Source organism: Glandiceps talaboti, chromosome 14 (genome assembly GCF_964340395.1).
Source record: "Glandiceps talaboti chromosome 14, keGlaTala1.1, whole genome shotgun sequence".
Classification (NCBI taxonomy): domain Eukaryota; kingdom Metazoa; phylum Hemichordata; class Enteropneusta; family Spengelidae; genus Glandiceps; species Glandiceps talaboti.
This window is the reverse complement of record NC_135562.1, coordinates 17854426-17875170: the sequence shown is the minus strand read 5'-3', so window position 1 is coordinate 17875170 and position 20745 is coordinate 17854426. Positions and strand designations below refer to the sequence as shown.

The following is a 20745-nucleotide window of genomic DNA, read 5'->3' as shown; positions in this document are numbered from 1 at the left end:
CATGCATACATATTTGTATTGGATTTATATTTGACTGAGAGTCAGTATCTAAGGCTTACTTCAAGAAGCCATATTGTATGATAAGAATACATAGCATACACCTTACATGTAAATCAGTAAAAACGCAAAGCTATTTGCCAGCATTGTTGTCACTATTCGCTTAGCTGATAATACATTCATTTAAAGTGCAAAACCTAATGCCACTTGGTAGCTATTAGCAACAACAAAAAGGAAGAGATCTTACGTTCGTCTCGGATCGCAATACAGGTATACATAAATGTATATGACTCAGTGAAAATGTACTGAAGACGTGGTCTTGACAATAACAATAAATATTTATGAAATATAAAAAAAAATCTATATTGAGAGAGATGCATACATGAATAAATCGAAATATGTAAGCACAGCAATATAACTTTGCCATGGCAAAACGATCAATATATATTTCAGTTACCATGTTCAATAATTGGCTATGAAACATTACGTACTCTTCTCTCCCTACCACGTAGGTATTGTAAAAAGCAAGTTTCCTGATTTGCAAATACCATCTGATGTATCCCTTCCCCAGTATCTGTTGTCGAAGTTTGAAAAATATGGAGATAAAATCGCAATGGTAAGTCCAGATCCTAGGGATTACATTGAAAATGATACAGATAATAATTTTGCTGTGTTTTGTGTCTTATCTATTTTCTCAAAGTCATTATAAAATGACAGTGTTAACTTTTGATCAGTTTACACGAATTAACATGTCTTCATACGTACGGTGAACGAGGAAATTGCGAATAATTTTATAATGTGGTTGTAGGGCCTAGTGTATTTTTTCTCAGAATCAATGTATCAATTAAGTGGCATCTGTTCAGATCCATGCATTCGTATGTGTATGTAACCCTGGAGAGCCTTCAGTAATTACAAGGGGGTGGGGGCCGTGGGGATTTAGGGTATGTCTGAGTTGTAAAATGTGACCTTCCCCCTACTCCTTTTTCTAAAATGTGACCCTCCCCAATGCAAAGTTCTAAAATCTGACACTCCCCATCTCAAAATGACAAATTCACTGATAGATGGATGGAAATGATATGAACAGATTAAACGGACGGTAGATGTAACTTTTAATGATTTCTTCAGTATGTTTTGTTCTGTGTGTCAACTACAGTTTTTAGTTTCTTGTTCTACTCCATAACGCACATTGAAACACTCCTGTGCTTGGCAAACACTTGTAAACACAGCCTGTATATGTACAAACTGCATTGTTATTTTTGACAAGTGAATTTTAGTCTGGACTAAAATTATCAACAATAACAGTGCACTTTAAACATATACAGATTGTGTTGACAAGCCAAATACAGGATATTTCAACATGTTTTAAGGAGTAGAACAAGAAACTGCATTTGACACAAAGAGCAAAAGTATGGAAAAAAGATCACAAAGTTACAAATACTGTCCCTTTAATTGTATTCAACATTTCTTGCTGGAATTGACTGTAGTGTAGAATATTTACATCAGATTAGTTTGGAAAACACGATTTATCTGAAACTTCATTTCAAGTGAAAACTATTTTTCCTTCACTATTCATGCAACTAAGTAAGACAGAGTACAACATAAATTACCTGTTAAATTCTAAAATATGTTTATTACCGTTTATTACCTATTCAATGGTAATTCCAGTGAAAATAAAATATTCTACACAATTTTCTGCTCGATGGACATTCTCATGAGAGAAGCCAGTGAATGCTTTCAGCATGTATGTGAAACAGCTCAATATGTGCATGGAAATCGCGCAGGAAATCGCGTATATGGCTCATATGTACATTTTGCGCTTGTATGGCAATGTATACGCATTTTAAAACAATGTGCAGCTTGTCCTCTGTCACACGACATTCAAACAGCTTTGCAATTGGATTGTGGAAAACAGTTAACCACATGCAGTTTAGCTAAGTATGAGACTGTGTTTGAAGGGATGTTTGTTACGTTAACGTTTTTCTCAGAATTGTAGACTTTGTTTGAAATAGGGCAGAGTGCATTTTACAAGAATCTTATCCCCTCAAAGGGGGCGTTTTCCATTGAAATATTCCGGGGGAAAGGGGTACTAACAAGCATGGGTTCCCACCCATCCAGGGACTGCCACAGTGCACGTGTAAAATGTGACCCTCCTAAATATGACCCTCCCCCTTGGATAGGTTTTTGAACCCCAGCATAAATATAATGTGCTATGTGGTCAAATCATTGCATTGCTGTGAACCAAAGTTTTGGCGGAATCCTCAAAATATTTGAATTAGTAGTCGTCTATAACATGAACACCATGTATCTATCAATGTGTTTTCATTCTCCTAGGTCGATGCAGTTTCAAATCATAGCTACACCTACAGACAGTTGAAAGATTTCGTTCTTAGATGTGGCAGTGGTTTGGTCAAATCGGGTTTCAAACAAGGAGATGTCTGTGCGTTATACCAACCCAACTCACCTGATATTTTCATAACGTCATATTCCGTGGCTTCAATTGGTGGCGTCCTTGGTCCTATAAATCCAACCTTTACAGTTGGTAAGTATATAAAACAATGATAATTCTTTTTTGTTCTTTACAATAAATGGCTTTCCCTTTGTGAAAGACATGGCTTTCCCTTTGTGAAAGACATGTCGCTAAACGGAGATGTGTCCAGGTCTGTGAAAACACTCGCGGTGTTTAGAGAATGAAACTTGAGATGTCTAGAGAATATTGACGAAAAGGAAATATAGCAATATTTAGCTTTAAACATATATGTAGTAGATTGTGATATTGAATACGTTTTGATATGCTGGATATCTTGATCACAACAAGTATGATTTTGGATGACTTTTAAGCTCTAAACACGTACGCCAGCAACTATGACATTGCCAATTGGTACAGCTTTATGCCCAGATCAATCGTTCTTGAGGACATACAACGCGAAATATCGCTTCTGATATGGGACGGTAAACGTCATGATAATCACGTTATACGTCATCAGAAGACGCTATTCTGACTCAACAAGGCAAGGTCAGTCAGAACATAAATAACCAAACAAAAGGCTGACAAAAGTGGCGCTATTTTTTGTATTACTTTGTCAGATGAGTTCTCTTACCAACTTGGTCACACCGATGCTCAATGGATAATAACAGTGCCCTCTGGTGTTGACAAGGCTAAAGAAGCAGCCGAACAAGTGGGGAACATAAAGGTTTGTTTGTTTACTATGTCATTAGAATCATGTCTGAACTAAATTTTAGTTCACGTAACTTGTGTATTTACGAACAAATAGGTTCTTTCACATGCCAAGAGACAATATTTCAATCTTTAACCTGCTGCAGTGTCTTGTGTAAATCGCGATGCTCTCAAGACTTGTCACTAAATTGCCAATACAACAATTATTATACCTCTATATTCGCGGTTTTATCTTAATGTCAGTAACATGTAAAAATAGTTTTGATACTAAAGTACTAATAGCTGCACAAATATGGACAGACAGAAGGACAGACAGACAGACAGACAGACAGACAGACAGACAGACAGACAGGCAGGCAGGCAGACAGACAGACAGACAGACAGACAGACAGACAAACAGACAGACAAAGACAGACAGACAGACAGACTGACATCTAGGCAGTCAGACAGACAGACATACAGACAGACAGACAGACAGACAGACAGACAGACAGACAGACAGACAGACAGACAGACAGACAGACAGACAGTCAGATGGATGGAGGAATGAACGGATAACCATACGCATGCATATTTATGAACACATGCCAGACATACATACATACATACATACATACATACATACATACATACACGTATGCACACACATGCACATTCATACAAACACATTCATACATACACATACATACATACATACATACATACATACATACATACATACATACATACACGTATGCACACACATGTACATTCATACAAACACACATACATACATACATACATACATACATACATACATACATACATACATACATACATACACAGTGTTGCAGCCAGAGGGGGTTTTTGGGTCATTTGACACACATTTTTTGGACCTGACCCACAGTTTTGGAAGTGACGGGTCATAGTTGACCCACACTAAAATTGTATGCAAATATGTTCAGCAACATGACCACACCTATAGCAATAGCGAAATGTTCATGTATATTGCACAGATAACAACAGGGTTGGATAGGCAACTGCATAATCATTCAGCAAATATCTAGCATGGGTCAGCATATGGGTAAATATTTTGAAAAACTGTACAGTTGTGCTACAACGCCATTGGCGCTTTTTTTTATAATGTCCCTCAAAAATTGTATGATGACCCAGAAAAATGAAAGTTCGGGACACTATGTCCCACTCTTTGAAAAGGCTGGCTGCAACACTACATACATACATACATACATACATACATACATACATACATAAGAGCTCGGCATCGTGATACCAATCGTAGATATATGGTCGTCAATACAGAACAACATGGTATGGAAGGTAATGCTCGTTCATTTCCATGCGATCGTACTCGATGTGGTACATGTCGTTTCATTATTAATATTATCATATTTTTGGCCCTAAGAACAGAGTGGCTGTTACGAGTAAATTTACTTGTATTTGTACTAACGTAGTGTATTGTATTGTATTACATGTCAAAAATGTGGGGGGTTTTGTATATTGGTTCAACTGTACGTCGTCTTGGTGATCGTTTCGTGGAACATCTCTGTCTTACCTGACAAAAGAATCGTAACTATCCTGTATCTATGCATTTTATTACTAACGATCATAGTGTATCAGATATGTCTATTTCAGGAATTTGTAAGATTTCTGGCGATGAAAATCAATTGAGGTTGAAGGAAGAGGAAATCGTTTTCCATCTTGGAACGCTGGAATTCCCTGGAGTTAATAGATTTTTCACATCATGTCCTGTCTAACTACGCTTATTTTATTTTTCAGGCATGTTCCATTGGGTTCTTTTTGGTGCGTGTGAATTTTAGAACATTTTATATGTATAACCATTAATCTTCCATGGTTGTCGTTCTAGTCCATCAAATTCAGATATAATCAAGTGTTTACCTATTATGTCTTGCCTTGAATTCTTTGAACAAGAATATTTATTCGAAACGTCGGATTACATCTATTTATTCGGACTGTCTCACTCATTCTTTATACATTACTTTCTACATAAATTCACACATACATACATACATACATACATACATACATACATACATACATACATACATACATACATACATACATACCTGCTACCTACCTACCTACGCACGCACGCACGCACGCACGCACACACACACACACACACACAAACAAACACACATACATACACACATACATACACACACACATACATACATACATACATACATACATACATACATACATACATACATACATACATACATACCTACCTACCTACACACGCACGCACGCAAGCACACACAAACACACACACACATACATACATACATACATACATACATACATACATACATACATACATACATACATACATACATACATACATACATACATACATACACAGAAAATCCGACGTTTCGAATAAATATTCTTTTTCAAAGGAAAAATTGGCGAGACAGAGAAATGCCAGGTGAAAACCCGAACATTTCTAAATATAATGGAACAAAACCGCGCGTGATATAAATAAACGGTTATACGTGGGATAAGTTCTTAAATTCGCACGCACCTAATAGAACCCAATAGAATACGCCTGAAATTTAAAATAATACCCAATAATCATGATAATTAGATTGGGAAAGACGAGAATAATCTATTAATTCCAAGGGGTTCCAGCGTTCCAAGACGGAAAATGATTTCTTCTTCCTTCAACCTCAAAGCTTTCTCATCACCAGAAACCTTACAAATTCCTGAAATGGACATATCTGATACATTATGATCGTTTGTAATAAAATGCATAGATACGGGATAGTTACGATTCTTTTGTCTGGTCAAACGGAGATGTTCCACGAAACGATCACCAAGACGACGTACAGTTGAACCTATATATAGAAAACCACATTTTTGACATGTAATGCAATACACTACATTAGTACTAATACAAGTAAATCTACTTGTAACAGGCACACTGTTCTTAGGGCCAAAAACATGATTAGTATTTATAATGAAACGACATGTACCACATCGAGTACGATCGCACGGAAAAGAACCAGCATTAACTTCCAATTCACGTTGTTCTGTACGTACCACCATATCTCTAAGACTGGTATCACGACGCCAAGCTGTTAATGGTACTGCAGGGAACAATGAATTGGTAACCCTATTAGAACGTAAGATATTGAAATGCTTGTATATTATGTTTTTAACTCTAGTTGAAAAGGGATGGTATGTAAGAGCTAGTATGGGACGATTGTTGTTACTCCTCTGATCATGTGATTTGATACAAGCTTCCCTAGACAAAGATGATACTTTATGTAAAGCCGCGTTGGTAACAGACATAGGATAACCACGTTGATGGAAGTACGTGCAAAATTCAGCAGACCTTTTTCTGAAATCCAAATCACTACTACAAATACGACGTAGACGAAGTAATTGTGAATAGGGAATGGAATCTTTACACTTATTAGGATGTGATGAACCATACTGCAAATATGAATGTGAATCAGTAGGTTTAGTATAAATAGATGTAGCTATATCATCGCCATCAATCCTAAGGGAGATGTCAAGGAAATTGATAGTTAGTTCTGAAATATCATAAGTATACTGAATAGCAGGATTAAAATTACATATGTAGTTAATAAACTGCATAAGGTCCTCAAGTTTGAGTGATGCTGCACCAACGCCGTCATCAATAAATCGTTTATATAGATCAGGTAAGATCCCTTGATATGAGCTGAAAATAAGGTGTTCTTGATAAGACATAAATAAACAAGCATAACTAGGTCCAAGACAACTTCCCATAGCAACGCCGCGTTTCTGCACAAAATACCTGTCATTAAAGGTAAAATAATTACAGGTGAGAACAAGTTCTGCCAATCTAAGAAGTACGTGGGTAGGAGGGTCAAGTACAGGTCTTAAATTAAGATAGTGTTCGATTGCAACTAACCCTTCATTATGTGGTATGGAAGTATATAAGGACTTAACGTCCATAGAAAAAAGGTATCGTGGCTTACCTTGTTGGAATTGGAAGCCATTAAATACTTTAAGAGCATGGTTCGTATCTTTAATGTAGGTAGGTTGCATACATACATACATACATACATACATACATACATACATACATACATACATACATACACACACACACACACACACATACATACATACATACATACATACATACATACATACATACATATATACATACATACATACATAATTTTTATCTTGATAAACATAGGGTATATATGTGGTTGGTGATGAGCATGTTGATGGATGTATACCATTCAGTACATTTATGAAAGATGATGGTTCTACATTTCCTACTGATATTAAAATCAATCCTAAGGAAGACGTGGTCATCTTACCATACTCTAGTGGTACTACTGGACTTCCTAAAGGTGTTATGATTACTCATCATAATATAATATCATGCATAGAGCAATTGACGTAAGTATCTTTTAAAGTCAATGTACAACACCAGTAGGGAAGGAGAAAGTTAGATAGCAAAGACCTGTCATTTCTTTGAAAATATAAAATGAACGATGAAAACGTGGTCGACCTTAAAGCTGCGTTAGCTGCATTTGGAACATTTGTTTTGTGAGGTACAATAATTTACTTGTAATATCATACACCATGAACATCATTGAATCACCTGTGAGTTTTAAATTATTGTTTTTTCTAAAAATCAGCGCTCTGAATAGATTTCAATCTGTTACTTCACTACTACTTATGGATACAATACACATTGTCTACTTATCGGTATTTTAACAATTTTTAGTGAATAGACTGTGGCTGTTTGTTCCCAAAAAAAGGTTTATCATTGCAACAGATTCAACAGCAAATTTTTGCTTAAAATTTAAACTTATCAGTGAATCACCTACGGATGATAATGACCATTAATTAACAGATACTGTATCTATTTATAAGTAATTGACCAACTTTCAGTGGATAGTATCAGTACTGTAGTTACTTGTTGATAAAAGGTTCCAATTGCATCTAGTGCACGTTCAAAGAGTAGTGTAAGATCAGGATAAAATGTGAGTGTGAGAATAGTGCTGAGGTTGATCTATAGAACAATTTGTAATGGATAAACAAAAAGATATACAATTCAATCTCTGAGGTTCCACTGATAAATTAGTGTTAATGGGATTCGAACATTGGGTTTAAGCGAGGGCAAAGGTAGTTATGATGGTCATTGAAACACAAAATACCAATAATGTACCTTCTCAATGTGTCCTCCTTCTCCAACAGGAAACCCGAAAGCATGAGAATGGAAAGTGACGATAACGTAACTTTAGCTTTGCTACCTTTCGCTCATATTGGTGGATTTTCATTGATCATGACACGTTCACTACTTCGGGGACATAAACTTATAATCCCACCCATGTTGATGCCAGAACTAGAAGTTGTTCTAAGGAATGTGGAAGAACACAAGGTATTGTATGTTTACGAAGTTGTTTGATTTATCATTTCAACACAATAACCAAATATGGATACCCAACCCGTTCGAGTTTTATCTTAAACTATACTTGCCATAAAAAGAAACTGTGAATGAGATATAATTGTTTTATCATTTTCATCCACGATTTCAAAACTGTATATACGTAATGCTTTTCTGCAAATCGAATGTTTGTTACCGCCTAGTATTGACGTCTGAATATTGAATATTTCTAAAGACTCCCTAAAGAAAGTGTGACTAAAATATCCCTACAGTTTTTCTAAGGAAAGTGTTCCTAAAGTGTTCCTAAAGATAGTGTCTCTAAGGAATGTGTCCCTAAAGTGTTACTTTGTTGCTATGCTACTCCGTTGTTACAGCTATTTTCAGATAATTGAGAATGGATCGACTTATCAAAACTTAAGTTCTTTTCAGTTGACTCATTGTTATCAACTTTTAAAATCATCAGCAGTAAATGTTTATTGTTGTTGCCCAGGTTACCATTATCATGAAGACTCCTCCATATGTACAGCTTCTTGTGAAGGACCCGAACGTTGACAAGTATGATTTGTCTTCATTGAAACTTATTGAGGTTGGAGCAGCTCCTGTTAGTTTTGACACGATTGAGAGTGCTAAGAAAAGACTTTCTTCACATAACAAAGAACTGATCATACAACAAGGTTGGTGCATTATGACAAATGTAACCTTTGTAGGTGTACTTAACTTGCTGGAGCAAAGTTACATATCGATTGGGAGGGGGGGGGGGCAAAAGGCAAGCTTTGATTGCTGTTGGTACGCATATTACCGGATGCTAAATTCTGAGCCGCCATACTTGATATATATCATAATAATTAAAAAACCTGCATCAACAAACCATTCTGGACACATGCACTTTGTTATCGTGAATGTATGGAACAAATTCTAAGTACGAAAGTGGCTTGATATGACATTTCAAGCTTGGGTACGTAGATATTGCCCACTCTGTATCGTGCTCACATTGTGTTCACAGTCAGGAAGGAGCTCAGCAAACAAGATAGACACACACACACACACACACACACACACACACACACACACACACCACACCACACCACACACACCCAAGCCTATAACAGAGCCTTCCCTTTTTGAAGGTAATTTGTTTTACACAATTTATCTTCTTACAAGGTTATGGACTTACTGAAACTACAGGTCTAGTCACGGCATGTTCACTTCACAACGGATGTCCACCTGGGTCATGTGGATTATTATTACCCAATACAGAAGCAAAGGTATCTAGCCTCCACTTTTGCATTACAGGTTTACCTCAGTTTAAAGGAAACAGAAAATGAATAAGTGGCTGGATGGGTGGATAGATTTACTATTTCCTTACGTACGTACGTACGTACGTACGTACGTACGTATGTATGTATGTATGTATGTATGTATGTATGTATGTATGAACATACATAGATGTGTGCATGTATGTATGTATATATGTATGTATGTATGTATGTATGTATGTATGTTTGTGTGTGTGTGTGTGTGTGTGTGTGTGTGTGTGTGTGTGTGTGTGCTTAGACTTCTATGTTTGTTATTCTGTTTAGACTTTATTTTATCTTTACTTACTTCCATTCATTTACTAGGTCATTGACCTTGGGACAGGTGAAATGTTGGGTGCTGGTGAAGATGGTGAGCTATGTTTCCGAGGACCTCAGATCATGAAAGGATATCTGAAAAATGAGAAAACAACAAATGAGACAATAGTTGATGGCTGGCTACACACAGGTGATATAGTGGCATATATTTATTATAAATCCTTGGTACACTGGCCTATGTATTCATTTTTAAAATTTATTGTTAAAATCACCAAAGAGTCACCAGCACAGGTATTTCCAACATGCTACTCTTCATATTAAGGCCAAGTTACATGAGGCAACTCGACGAGCAACTCGCCAAGCAATTTGTTGCAGGTGACGAATTGCCTCGTGTACGTGCTCTATCACAGGGCCTTGCGATGTCGATAGGTGCATTGCAAGGAAACCAACATGTTGGTTTTTGCTGCAACTCATCGCAAGTTGCTTCTTGAGTTGCTTCATGAGTTGCCCCGTGTAAGCATTTCGTCGTGACGCAAGTAGTAACCTTTGACATATACCCAAGTGTCAAAAATGACGTTCAATGTTATGGCTGCCATATTTTTAGTATAAATATTCTATTTCGGCAAGTATTTTTTATACAGTTTCGATTTAACACCACAAATACCATTTCTAACTTGAATGCAAGTAGCGATGTCAGAAAGATCATCCTCGCCATAAATGAACTTCGAATTGAATATAGTTTTACTATCGATAACTCTACAATATTGGTAATATTAACACTTTTATAACATTTCCTCCCAGTTCCTGCCGCTAGAAGACTTAACCTTTATTGACCTGTAACATTTATATGTCTATATATGCATGTGCAACAGTTTGCCTGGCAACAGACCTTGCAACTCGCCAAGTAACTAGTTACTGTACGCACTCCATCACAGTTGCTAGCCTCGTCGCATACGACAAATTGCTTCATATTTCGCCCTATGTAACTGTGCCTTTAAAAGCTATGATGCACAAAGGTGCTATTAACATATCACTCATTACAAACTAGCTTTTTCGATCATAATTATAGTTTATAGCTGGCTGTATATAGAAGTTACTGTGATATACATTATAATAGACAGTACCCACAATAGACAAGTCAATGGTAAATGTATAGTATTATCAATGATTTATTCAGTACTGGTGGCCAACGGCCAAAAAGTACACACCGTCACTATGCAAAAAATCATAGTATAGTATAGTATAGTATAGTATAGTATAGTATAGTATAGTATAGTATAGTATAGTATAGTATAGTATAGTGTAGTGTAGTGTAGTATAGTATAGTATAGTATAGTATACTGTAGTGTAGTGTAGTTTGGCATAGTATATCATAGTATAGTATAGTATAGTATAGTATAGTATAGTATAGTGTAGTGTAGTGTAGTGTAGTATAGTGTAGTGTAGTGTAGTGTAATATAGTATAGTATAGTATAGTATAGTATAGTGTAGTGTAGTGTAGTATAGTATAGTATAGTATACTTTAGTGTAGTGTAGTGTAGTTTGGCATAGTATATCATAGTATAGTATAGTATAGTATAGCATAGTGTAGTGTAGTGTAGTGTAGTGTAGTGTAGTGTAGTGTAGTGTAGTATAGTATAGTATAGTATAGTATAGTATAGTATTCTGTGGTGTGGTGTGGCATGTAACCACTCGGTTCATCTGTGGATGAACTCTGTTCTAATTCCTTTTGTAACCAAAATCTTGTTGGAATGAATCACCACATAGTACCCCCATGACGACAGTGGTCATTAAATATGCATCATACATATTTAGGTGTACTTGACATCACTTAGTGATGCATTTCTTTCCTTTGATGCCGCCGCTAATTATGACAGTAGCATTGCAGGTGTAGGAGAGCACAGTATATGAGCAGTTCCCGTCATGTCATCGGGAATGAGAGGATCGATGATGTCATCTTTTCAGTCAACTGGTCAGAGGTTACGCGCGTTTGTTCTTATATCCATTACTCCACGCCTAACTTCCTGTCTACATGGTCGAGCACTTCAATGGTCAATACCCTACGGCGTCTATGGTTCGTGGCTTACGGGAGTTTTCGGCGTGGCTGAGCTTTTAAAATCAGGGTAAATATGGTACTCTTCTTTCTCAGTTTTAAATTTTGACTACATGCTGGATAAAAAAGAGCTGTCAATATAACTTTTTAAAGGATAAATTGTCAAACTGAACACCTCTCAACACAATGCTACTTGATTGGGACTCGAGACTACACTGTCACTAGTACACTGTCGATAGTCGTTCGTTCGTGCCTTTTTTGCTACATTTTATCTAAAACGAAAGTCGTCGCATTGCTCCGAACCGGAGCAATACTATAACCGATGTACTGATTATTTCGCAACATCAGAGCAAGTGCCAGATAGGCATTCACAGTTTCCTATCAGTACGGGTGTATTCAGTGCTACGGAGCGAGGCGACGACTAGCACAGGCAAATGTGTATATTATCTTTTATAACTGGCTAAAACACGTAAGGTTGTGAACTAAGGAATAACATGCTGTATAAACAAAAAACGTGTTAAAGGGTAAGATTTCAATTGATTGTAATTAATGTAATTTGTTCTAAATTGATCGAAATATTTTTGTTGAGAATATAAATTCAAATGTGGGTACTATTGTGACTTGGAAAAACTAAGAATCAATATTTATGCTGATAAAACAGTGATATGGTATTTGGTGAAAATAAGTATTTTGTACCCATTGAAACGATATTTCTTTAACATGTATTAGTGTGAAGAAATACTAATCAGCACACTTATTTGGTTGATGTTCAGGGGTTTCTTGTTTGTTGGCCGTGACTGACAATTAGTAACAAATCACCTGATTTGTTCCATCACATCAAAACTTTAATTTTATCTCATATGCAAGACTTTGCACGCACACCTATATTTTTGTTTTGTTTGGAAACAGTTTCCACAATTGTCCCGTGATATTACTCAAAAGTGATTTAAATTGAAATCAATGTCTAATTTAAATTTCTGGTTCTCTCTTGTCAACAGATGAAAAATTACACATTTGTACAAGATGAAAGTCTTCCTCTACATAAAGTCAAATGTGAAGATATTGACTGACATGCTGAAAACTATTTATAGCAGGACTCAGGGCCATTGCAAACAAGTGAACTTCAATACATGTTACAAAGTGTAAACTGAAGCAGATGATATATTTTATGTATTTATATATTTTATTGGCCACATATATATATTACATATTCATTTTTATTTATTTTCTCCATGTTAAATAAAGTATTGAAAATACAACTGCAGAGAGTTGTTGTTATCTTTCACATTACATCATTTTACGTTTATCCAAAGCTTGACAGTTCATGGCCCCCATGAAGTGTTTAACTTATAAATGAGCCATAAGAGTCTTCTCAAAAACAAGTCAAGTTTGAATGAATCATCAACCAGATACTACTTCAATAGAACAGATAAGCCAATCATTGAGGAACATGTTTGGTATGGTAATATCACAACTAAACTTTGTGGTACCTACATTGGCTGTCATTGTTACATGAAATAGATTGCACTAATCCTGGTATATGTTACAAGGACATAGTCAAGATCAACCTAGTAAATAGTCCAAGCTAGAAGTAGACAAAAAGAAGAGATTGAGTTTTGTGTTACAAACCACCAAATATGTACAGGAGTTTGATAATGTTCTTTCCTGGAGAAGATTTATGAAGTGAGTTGAAAAACAGACTGTCCTTTTGTAAATGTATCCATATGGGACTGTTGTGATCACAGCAACTTAAATTTTAGATTGAAGGTTTATTTCTACTATCTCAATAGTGAGAAGGTCATCGACTTCCTCGTACAATTCAATGTGTTTTTCTTTTTTCGCCTATTTTGTTTCAACAAGTTTCTTGTTTACTTCTAATCTGGATTCATCAATAGCAGTTAGATCATGAGGGTTGTCGACTTCCGGATGTAAATCCATCTATACACTTGTGGGACAGTCACAGAGAGCCTGATAGCTATAAAAACAAAACAAAAGAAAAACATTTGTATGGATCATAATAAAATATAACCATGCATACACAGCAGATAAAATTAACTAGAATAAATTTATAGAAATAACTAAGATGATACACATTACAAAATGACATTACTCAAAGTAAAATTCTGTTAACTTTGGAACTCGGGCAAATCTGGTAACATAATGTGCTGGGTATGATGGTTATCAGAGTACTATCAACCATATCTGTTGTTGTTGTTGTTGTTGTTGTTGTTGTTGCTGTTGTTACTACTATTAAAATTATCACATCTTGGATTACATTTTGTTTTATGGCCTGGTTTCAAGTGCATGTTTACTATGTCAGATCATAAGCAAGTGACACAAAGTAATAATAAGATATTGCAGTACGTGATATCGGAAATATGTCTCACATACCCTCTTACACTAGTCTCAATTTTGATATCTCCTGGCTCGATTTGCTTTGGCTCTGTGGATGGTGCTAGTAAGACTGACGATGATGCTGTCGGACGAAAAAAAATTCATTAGTACTCTATAGACCAATATTGAAAGCAGCTGGCAAAAATTGACACAAATAATTTAACTGTAACAGTTACATTGTCATTACCTACCAAGTGTCAACATATGATTACATTTACGATTGTATACACATGCTTTGCATACGATGTACGTCTACGTCTACGCATCTAATCCATTTACTCACGCATATATATCCGACGATCGATCGACAATGACCACACAACACAACGAAGCTTTCATCCACTATCACGCATGTAAATAAGGCTTACGTTACCGTGATTACGTTTTCAAGAAATTCGTTTTAGAACTCAGATAGCTATTCCCTCACCAAAACAAATCTACTCCAAGAAAGTCAACAGGCGCTAGGCTGACAGTGACAAACAACGTGTCACACATAGTACACAGTGTTGAATACGTGGACACTCTCGCTCTGATCACCGAGAATTTACACTGCTCCCGAAAAAACGCGCCCCATCGCGCCCCATTATCCGACAAAAAATTATGACCCCTCGTTGTAAAGCTTGGAAAATCCTCTTTCAGACTGACTACAGCGATATATGCAAAGGAAAACCTCTAAAAAGACATTTAGTCTTACATATGTACCCATGAACTTAGCACGGACTATTGAGCAAAATCTGACCTCGCTGCCAGACAGATCAATAGGTCAAAAAGGGATGATAACTCGTACGAGCTCGTACTTACCGCTTTCAGCAGTTGCCATCTTTCTTCGTACGTCGTATATAGTGGCACGTGTGGCATGTTTACATCCGAAAACTACCGAATCTTTTAAACAAAGGGCGAAACTTCTGCCGACAAGTTCCGAAGACTTGGGGAAGAATGGCGGTGAGCCGTGCTCATGAATATTCATGATATTTCGTGACGCTGAAAGATTCCAGTTCACTGAATGGTCGAGCGTGTGGCAGTGAACTGTCCATCCCGATGACATGACGGGAACTGATGAGAGGAAGGAACGCCTGGATCTGTCAGGCTATATCAAACTAACACAAATTGAACAATGGATAATCCTGAGAGATATGCACTTAGGAGTCATGAATATTCATTGCTCATCCATGAATCTATTATTTCTGCTGACTCCCATGTTGCATTGCTCCGCAGCAAAGACATTCTATTAAGGCACAAGACCAACTTGGTGTTTCTCTGAAATCACAGATAATTGTAGGTGATATCAAATCATGAAATGACATGCTAGATCCCATAGTTTGTCAAAATGTCTCTTTTTCCTAGAGTGACATTCCCCTTTAACAGTGATATTAGTAGTGAAAACCAGACACAAACATTCTTCCGGTGTTTAGACAATCGAATGACAATATGTATTGTTTGATATACGAAGAAATGTGAAATGTATTCGTATAAATAAGTTTATTGCAAATATGCTAAGGCATTAGCCCATCGCACAACAAAATATACAAAACAAGATACAGAGAGTGAAAGAGTTACAGAGTGGCTACGAATTCTAGACGGCATTTAAAAGACTTATGTATAAATAGTGCTAGTTTAAATTGAACAGTATCATTCTTACAAGACAGTAAGAAAAGACATTTCTCTCTAGTTGGAAAGTTACAATATTTATCGGGAATGAGTGCATGTCTAAATATGTCATATAAAGGGCAAAATAAGAGAAATGTGAAATTTATTGATAGGTATTAACATTCAGTATTCAAGAATCCAAACAAAATTGAAGGTATTCAGTATTAGACCTTGAACGTAGAGGTGAAGATCAGAAGTCTATTTACGAATTGAACCTTACCTTTGTGTGTATGGACTTGAAAAGTGTCTCTATGTATAAATGTCTATTCATAGCGACCTTGAGGTTTGAAGTTAACGCCAAAGGCCTGAGCTTGATAAGAAATCTTGTCTTTGATAAAATAGGTGAAGAAATGTTACTTGAATTACAGTGGAAAATATGGGATATTACAGCTTCAGCTATTTTATAGATACTACACACATGGCAGTTTAGCGTTAGTATACACTGCTCTTTTTTATACAAATGCACATTCTACACTTCACGTTAGCAAGGTCACTATTTCTTGCTACGTTTTGTCTAAATGATATAAACCATTTAAACGAACAGCAACTAGACATAGACATGCAGGCGACAGTATTATGATGTATCCATTTGATACCTGCTTGATGTGGTGGTTGCTTTAGTTCATTTCATTTAGACATACTGTCACAAAGAAACTTTATTCATTTCTCGCTATCTTAAATGTAAAATTTCTTACTGGTTTCTGTGGGGTTGTATAAAAAAAGCCGGTGAACACTAACATGAAACGGGCAGCAATGCAAGTAGGACCTTAATTATTCAGTAACGTAACTGCCAGAATACTTCTTAAACATGATTGTGACTTTTTATTGCAGGAGATATTGGTCATTATGATGCAACAGGACATTTCTTTGTCGTTGACCGACTTAAGGAAGTAATCAAGTACATGGGTGTGCAGGTTGGCATTTCTGAAATATTATACATCCAAATTCTTGTTTATTTCTCAATCTGATATCAATTATATCTATAGCTACAACCGTTTATCTGTCCTGTTCTCTGACGTCATGAGTGACTCCTCAACTTCTGAAATACTAATGGAAAATTCCATTATTGAGTCACACATACTCACACATTGCTTAGACTCGCATCAAAATTCTGAATCACTTCTAAATAAACTATAGGCGTATTGATCATGTTGTAAACCCCTTGGAAATAAAAGTCGTTAACTTTTGCTGTTTTCTTTAAGACAACTTCAAGACATTCGGAAATCTGGGATAAAATTTGAAAATAGTCAAGGATCGCCATGCACATTTTAGGTCACCGTGATCGTAAGCTTAACCCATTTTGATTCCAAACTATCCGTAAATTATAATATATGGGGTTCCAGAGAAAATTCTGTTTATTTCTCTTGAAAACGAAACATGGACCTCTCAAATTCATTTTACCATTTCGGAAGGACTGGAGACAAACTTCCATGAGGGAAATATATATATCCCTATCTCGTATATATGTTACCTTTCATCCTACATGACAGTGTTTCATTTATGTTGACAGGTTGCCCCAGCACAATTGGAAGCTGTATTACTAACCAACCCAGATATTCAAGATGCTGCTGTCATTGGTGTGCCAGATAAAAAGTCAGGAGAAGTACCCAAGGCATTTGTTGTCCCCAAATCAGACAAACTGACACCAGACGATGCCATCAAGTTTGTTGAAGGTCAGAGACCCTTTCGGTTCAACTTAAAAGCTACGTTAGTGTAGGTTGGCTCAAAGGCATCATACTAAGTAGTGAATCCGAGTTCAAAAAAAATCAACTAATTGATCATATTATGCTTTTTTTCCATTCCGGTATTTTGTACGTAAATCTTACAGAAATATGAGGACATTTGAACAAAAAGATGCGAGTCATGAATGTGTAGTCTGTCATGTGCTTTATTCAAAGATGCGCAATTAAGTGCGCAATTAAACACGGCTTTCGTTAAAACCACAATTGCGCCACCTACAGTTCTTATTTACCTTGCATGTTTCGTTTCTTCTTTCAGAAAGAGTTGCTCCATACAAAAAACTCAGGGGTGGTGTTGAGTTCACAGACAAAATCCCCAAATCCCCTACTGGAAAAATTTTGAGAAGGGTGTTAAAAGCTAAAGAAATGGAAAGAATAAACCAGAAATGAAGACAACATAAAATTTACTGGAATGTGTAGAGAAGAAGAAGCCTCCAATGTATCCATAGCCATGACTGTTTAGGTCAAAATAAAAATGTTTGGTTCTGGTTACCCGACCCCACCTAGTCTTTTATTGCCGACCCTAACCTTGTTTTTACCTAGTCTAGTTTCTGACGACCGTATTACGATTTTACACCACGTTATCTTCATGCATTACGTCTACTCAATCTCGTTACTCTCCCACAGAATTAATGTGCTCCACCTACAGCGTTCACATAAACATGATGATGTTGTCGCGTCCCCACGTGATTTTAGACTCTCACACTTGAAAAAATAAATCTACCTACCCGACGTATTCTAAAATTGAGCGTAATCGAAATCACACAAGTTGTTTTAGGTCTTATATTCTTTTACTGTCCTTTTCAAGTATTTTAAAAAAGTCTTCAAACTGAATACTTTATTCACGAATACTATACGACGTAAGGTGTTGTTATCAAGTATTGAACGAAACACCATATGGACCTACATTACCTGCCTAGGTATTTGTCCTTGGTGTTGTCTTTAAAAATAGCTAAGCATTTGTAACTTAAAAAAACATGCACTATAACGTTGACATTATGCGAAATATGATATTGCTTCACTCATCCATGCAAAAAAACAAAAAAAAACGAACGAACGAACGAACGAACAAACAAACAAACAAACAAACAAACAAACAAACAAACAAACAAACAAAAACACATACATACATACATACATACATACATACATACATACATACACACATACACACACACACACATACACACATACATACATACATACATACATACATACAATGTACATACATACATACATACATACATACATACACACATACACACACACACACACACCACCACCACCACTTATATATTTCATCCCAATATGTGTATGGACATTATTGTATTATGGAGGTTAGGATATGACATACAGCCGAAATTATAATTGCATTGTGTTTCAAAGATCAAGTATGCTTGATGAGCCACATTCAACCAAGAAACGTCACAGAAACTGAGATAAGTAAACATTGTCCAATTAGTGAATTAAGTAATAGGTTGTGATAACTAGGCACAACTAGTTCTATACAGTAAACAGTGATGAAATTCAAGTGACCCAACTCAAGTTTTTAGTATACAACTGGTTGCACCCACCCATCACAGTGTACATAAAAACTAAATACAGACTCCGATAACTCGCAACATTTGAAATTATGTATTTTATCTCACAGGCACCACATCAATAGATGAAATAAGGAAGACTCAAACACAAAACTTGTTATCTATGTTTGCAGGGCGATAAAGTAGTGTACACACTATCTTTCTTTGTGTAATTCGTCACAAAAAAACGTGATATGTGAAAAACACTGTGCCTCCCTAATTGAAACTCTAAAGTCTAGTCTTTCTGATCTGGTCTGGTAATAACATTTAAGTTTTTGTTACACTTTGTGTAAGAAACTCATCATATCATTGGGACACGGAGTATAGACGTTTATTTAATCAAGTATGTGAAGGTTTTACCTTGTACCTTGGCTTTGAGTTCAAGCAATTGAATAAATTTGGAATATAGATAAGAATGGCATTTAATGTTGATTCATACTTGTTTCGGTAGAGTTCACGTTCAATCAACTTTACCAGAAAGAATCAATAAACATTATCACTTGATTGTCGAGAAGTATCAACAAAAAGAACAGATACCTTAATGACAATAAAATATGTACGACGTTACATACATACATACATACATACATACATACATACATACATACATACATACATACATACATACATACATACATAGACAGACAGACAGACAGACAGACAAATAGATAGATAGATAGATAGATAGATAGATAGATAGATAGATAGATAGATAAAGAGAAAATAGGTGTGTGTGTGCGCGCATGTGTGTGTGTGTGTGTGTGTGTGTGTGTGTGTGTGTGCGTGCGTGTGTATAAAGTGCAGAACAACTGGTCACCGTGATTCTATAAATCATACGTGATTAGTGGGATAGGAGTTCAAAGAGTCTGCCTGCCTAACTTGTCATGTTTTGATACTGATGTGACTAGTCTGAGTCCAAGTGTACGACGGTGGCGTCACACACTTAGGGAGCTGTCATTTTCTTTATAACGGTGGGGGTCGGAGCCTCGGAATCGGAGGCCGAAGGTCATTCGACATATGATAAGCTAGAAGGGGGGTTACAAAATCCTGGAGAGTGAAAGGGGATCGGGCTCCTCAAAAATTTTGATAACACACTGAAGTATAGAAGATACCTATATATACACATTTATGCGAGTTAACAACAAACACATTGTATTAATACAGTGTTTC

The 20745-nt window shown here is 36.2% G+C and overlaps 1 protein-coding gene and 1 long non-coding RNA gene across 2 annotated transcripts; one reads left to right on the top strand and one right to left on the bottom strand.

Moving 5' to 3' along the window:
- Window positions 1-516: 516 nt before the first annotated feature.
- On the top strand, window positions 517-18768 carry LOC144445189 (uncharacterized). The gene is made up of 11 exons (XM_078134732.1): window positions 517-613; window positions 2329-2536; window positions 3082-3188; window positions 7389-7597; window positions 8402-8585; window positions 9082-9265; window positions 9753-9856; window positions 10211-10352; window positions 17088-17170; window positions 17767-17929; window positions 18255-18768. Exons 1-11 carry the CDS (start codon window positions 611-613, stop codon window positions 18383-18385), a joined length of 1518 nt encoding a protein of 505 aa, XP_077990858.1. The 5' UTR covers window positions 517-610; the 3' UTR covers window positions 18386-18768.
- Window positions 13411-15638, bottom strand: LOC144445742 (uncharacterized). Its single transcript, XR_013481927.1, has 3 exons — window positions 15411-15638; window positions 14607-14691; window positions 13411-14190 (listed from the first exon to the last, which is right to left on the bottom strand). It is a non-coding gene; the product is annotated as an uncharacterized LOC144445742 (long non-coding RNA).
- Window positions 18769-20745: the final 1977 nt, after the last annotated feature.

Coding starts and splice junctions, on each gene's coding strand:
- LOC144445189 (XM_078134732.1), top strand. Junction 2,537..3,081: donor AAATCCAACCTTTACAGTTG/GTAAGTATATAA, acceptor TTACTTTGTCAG/ATGAGTTCTCTTACCAACTT. Junction 17,171..17,766: donor TCAAGTACATGGGTGTGCAG/GTTGGCATTTCT, acceptor TTATGTTGACAG/GTTGCCCCAGCACAATTGGA.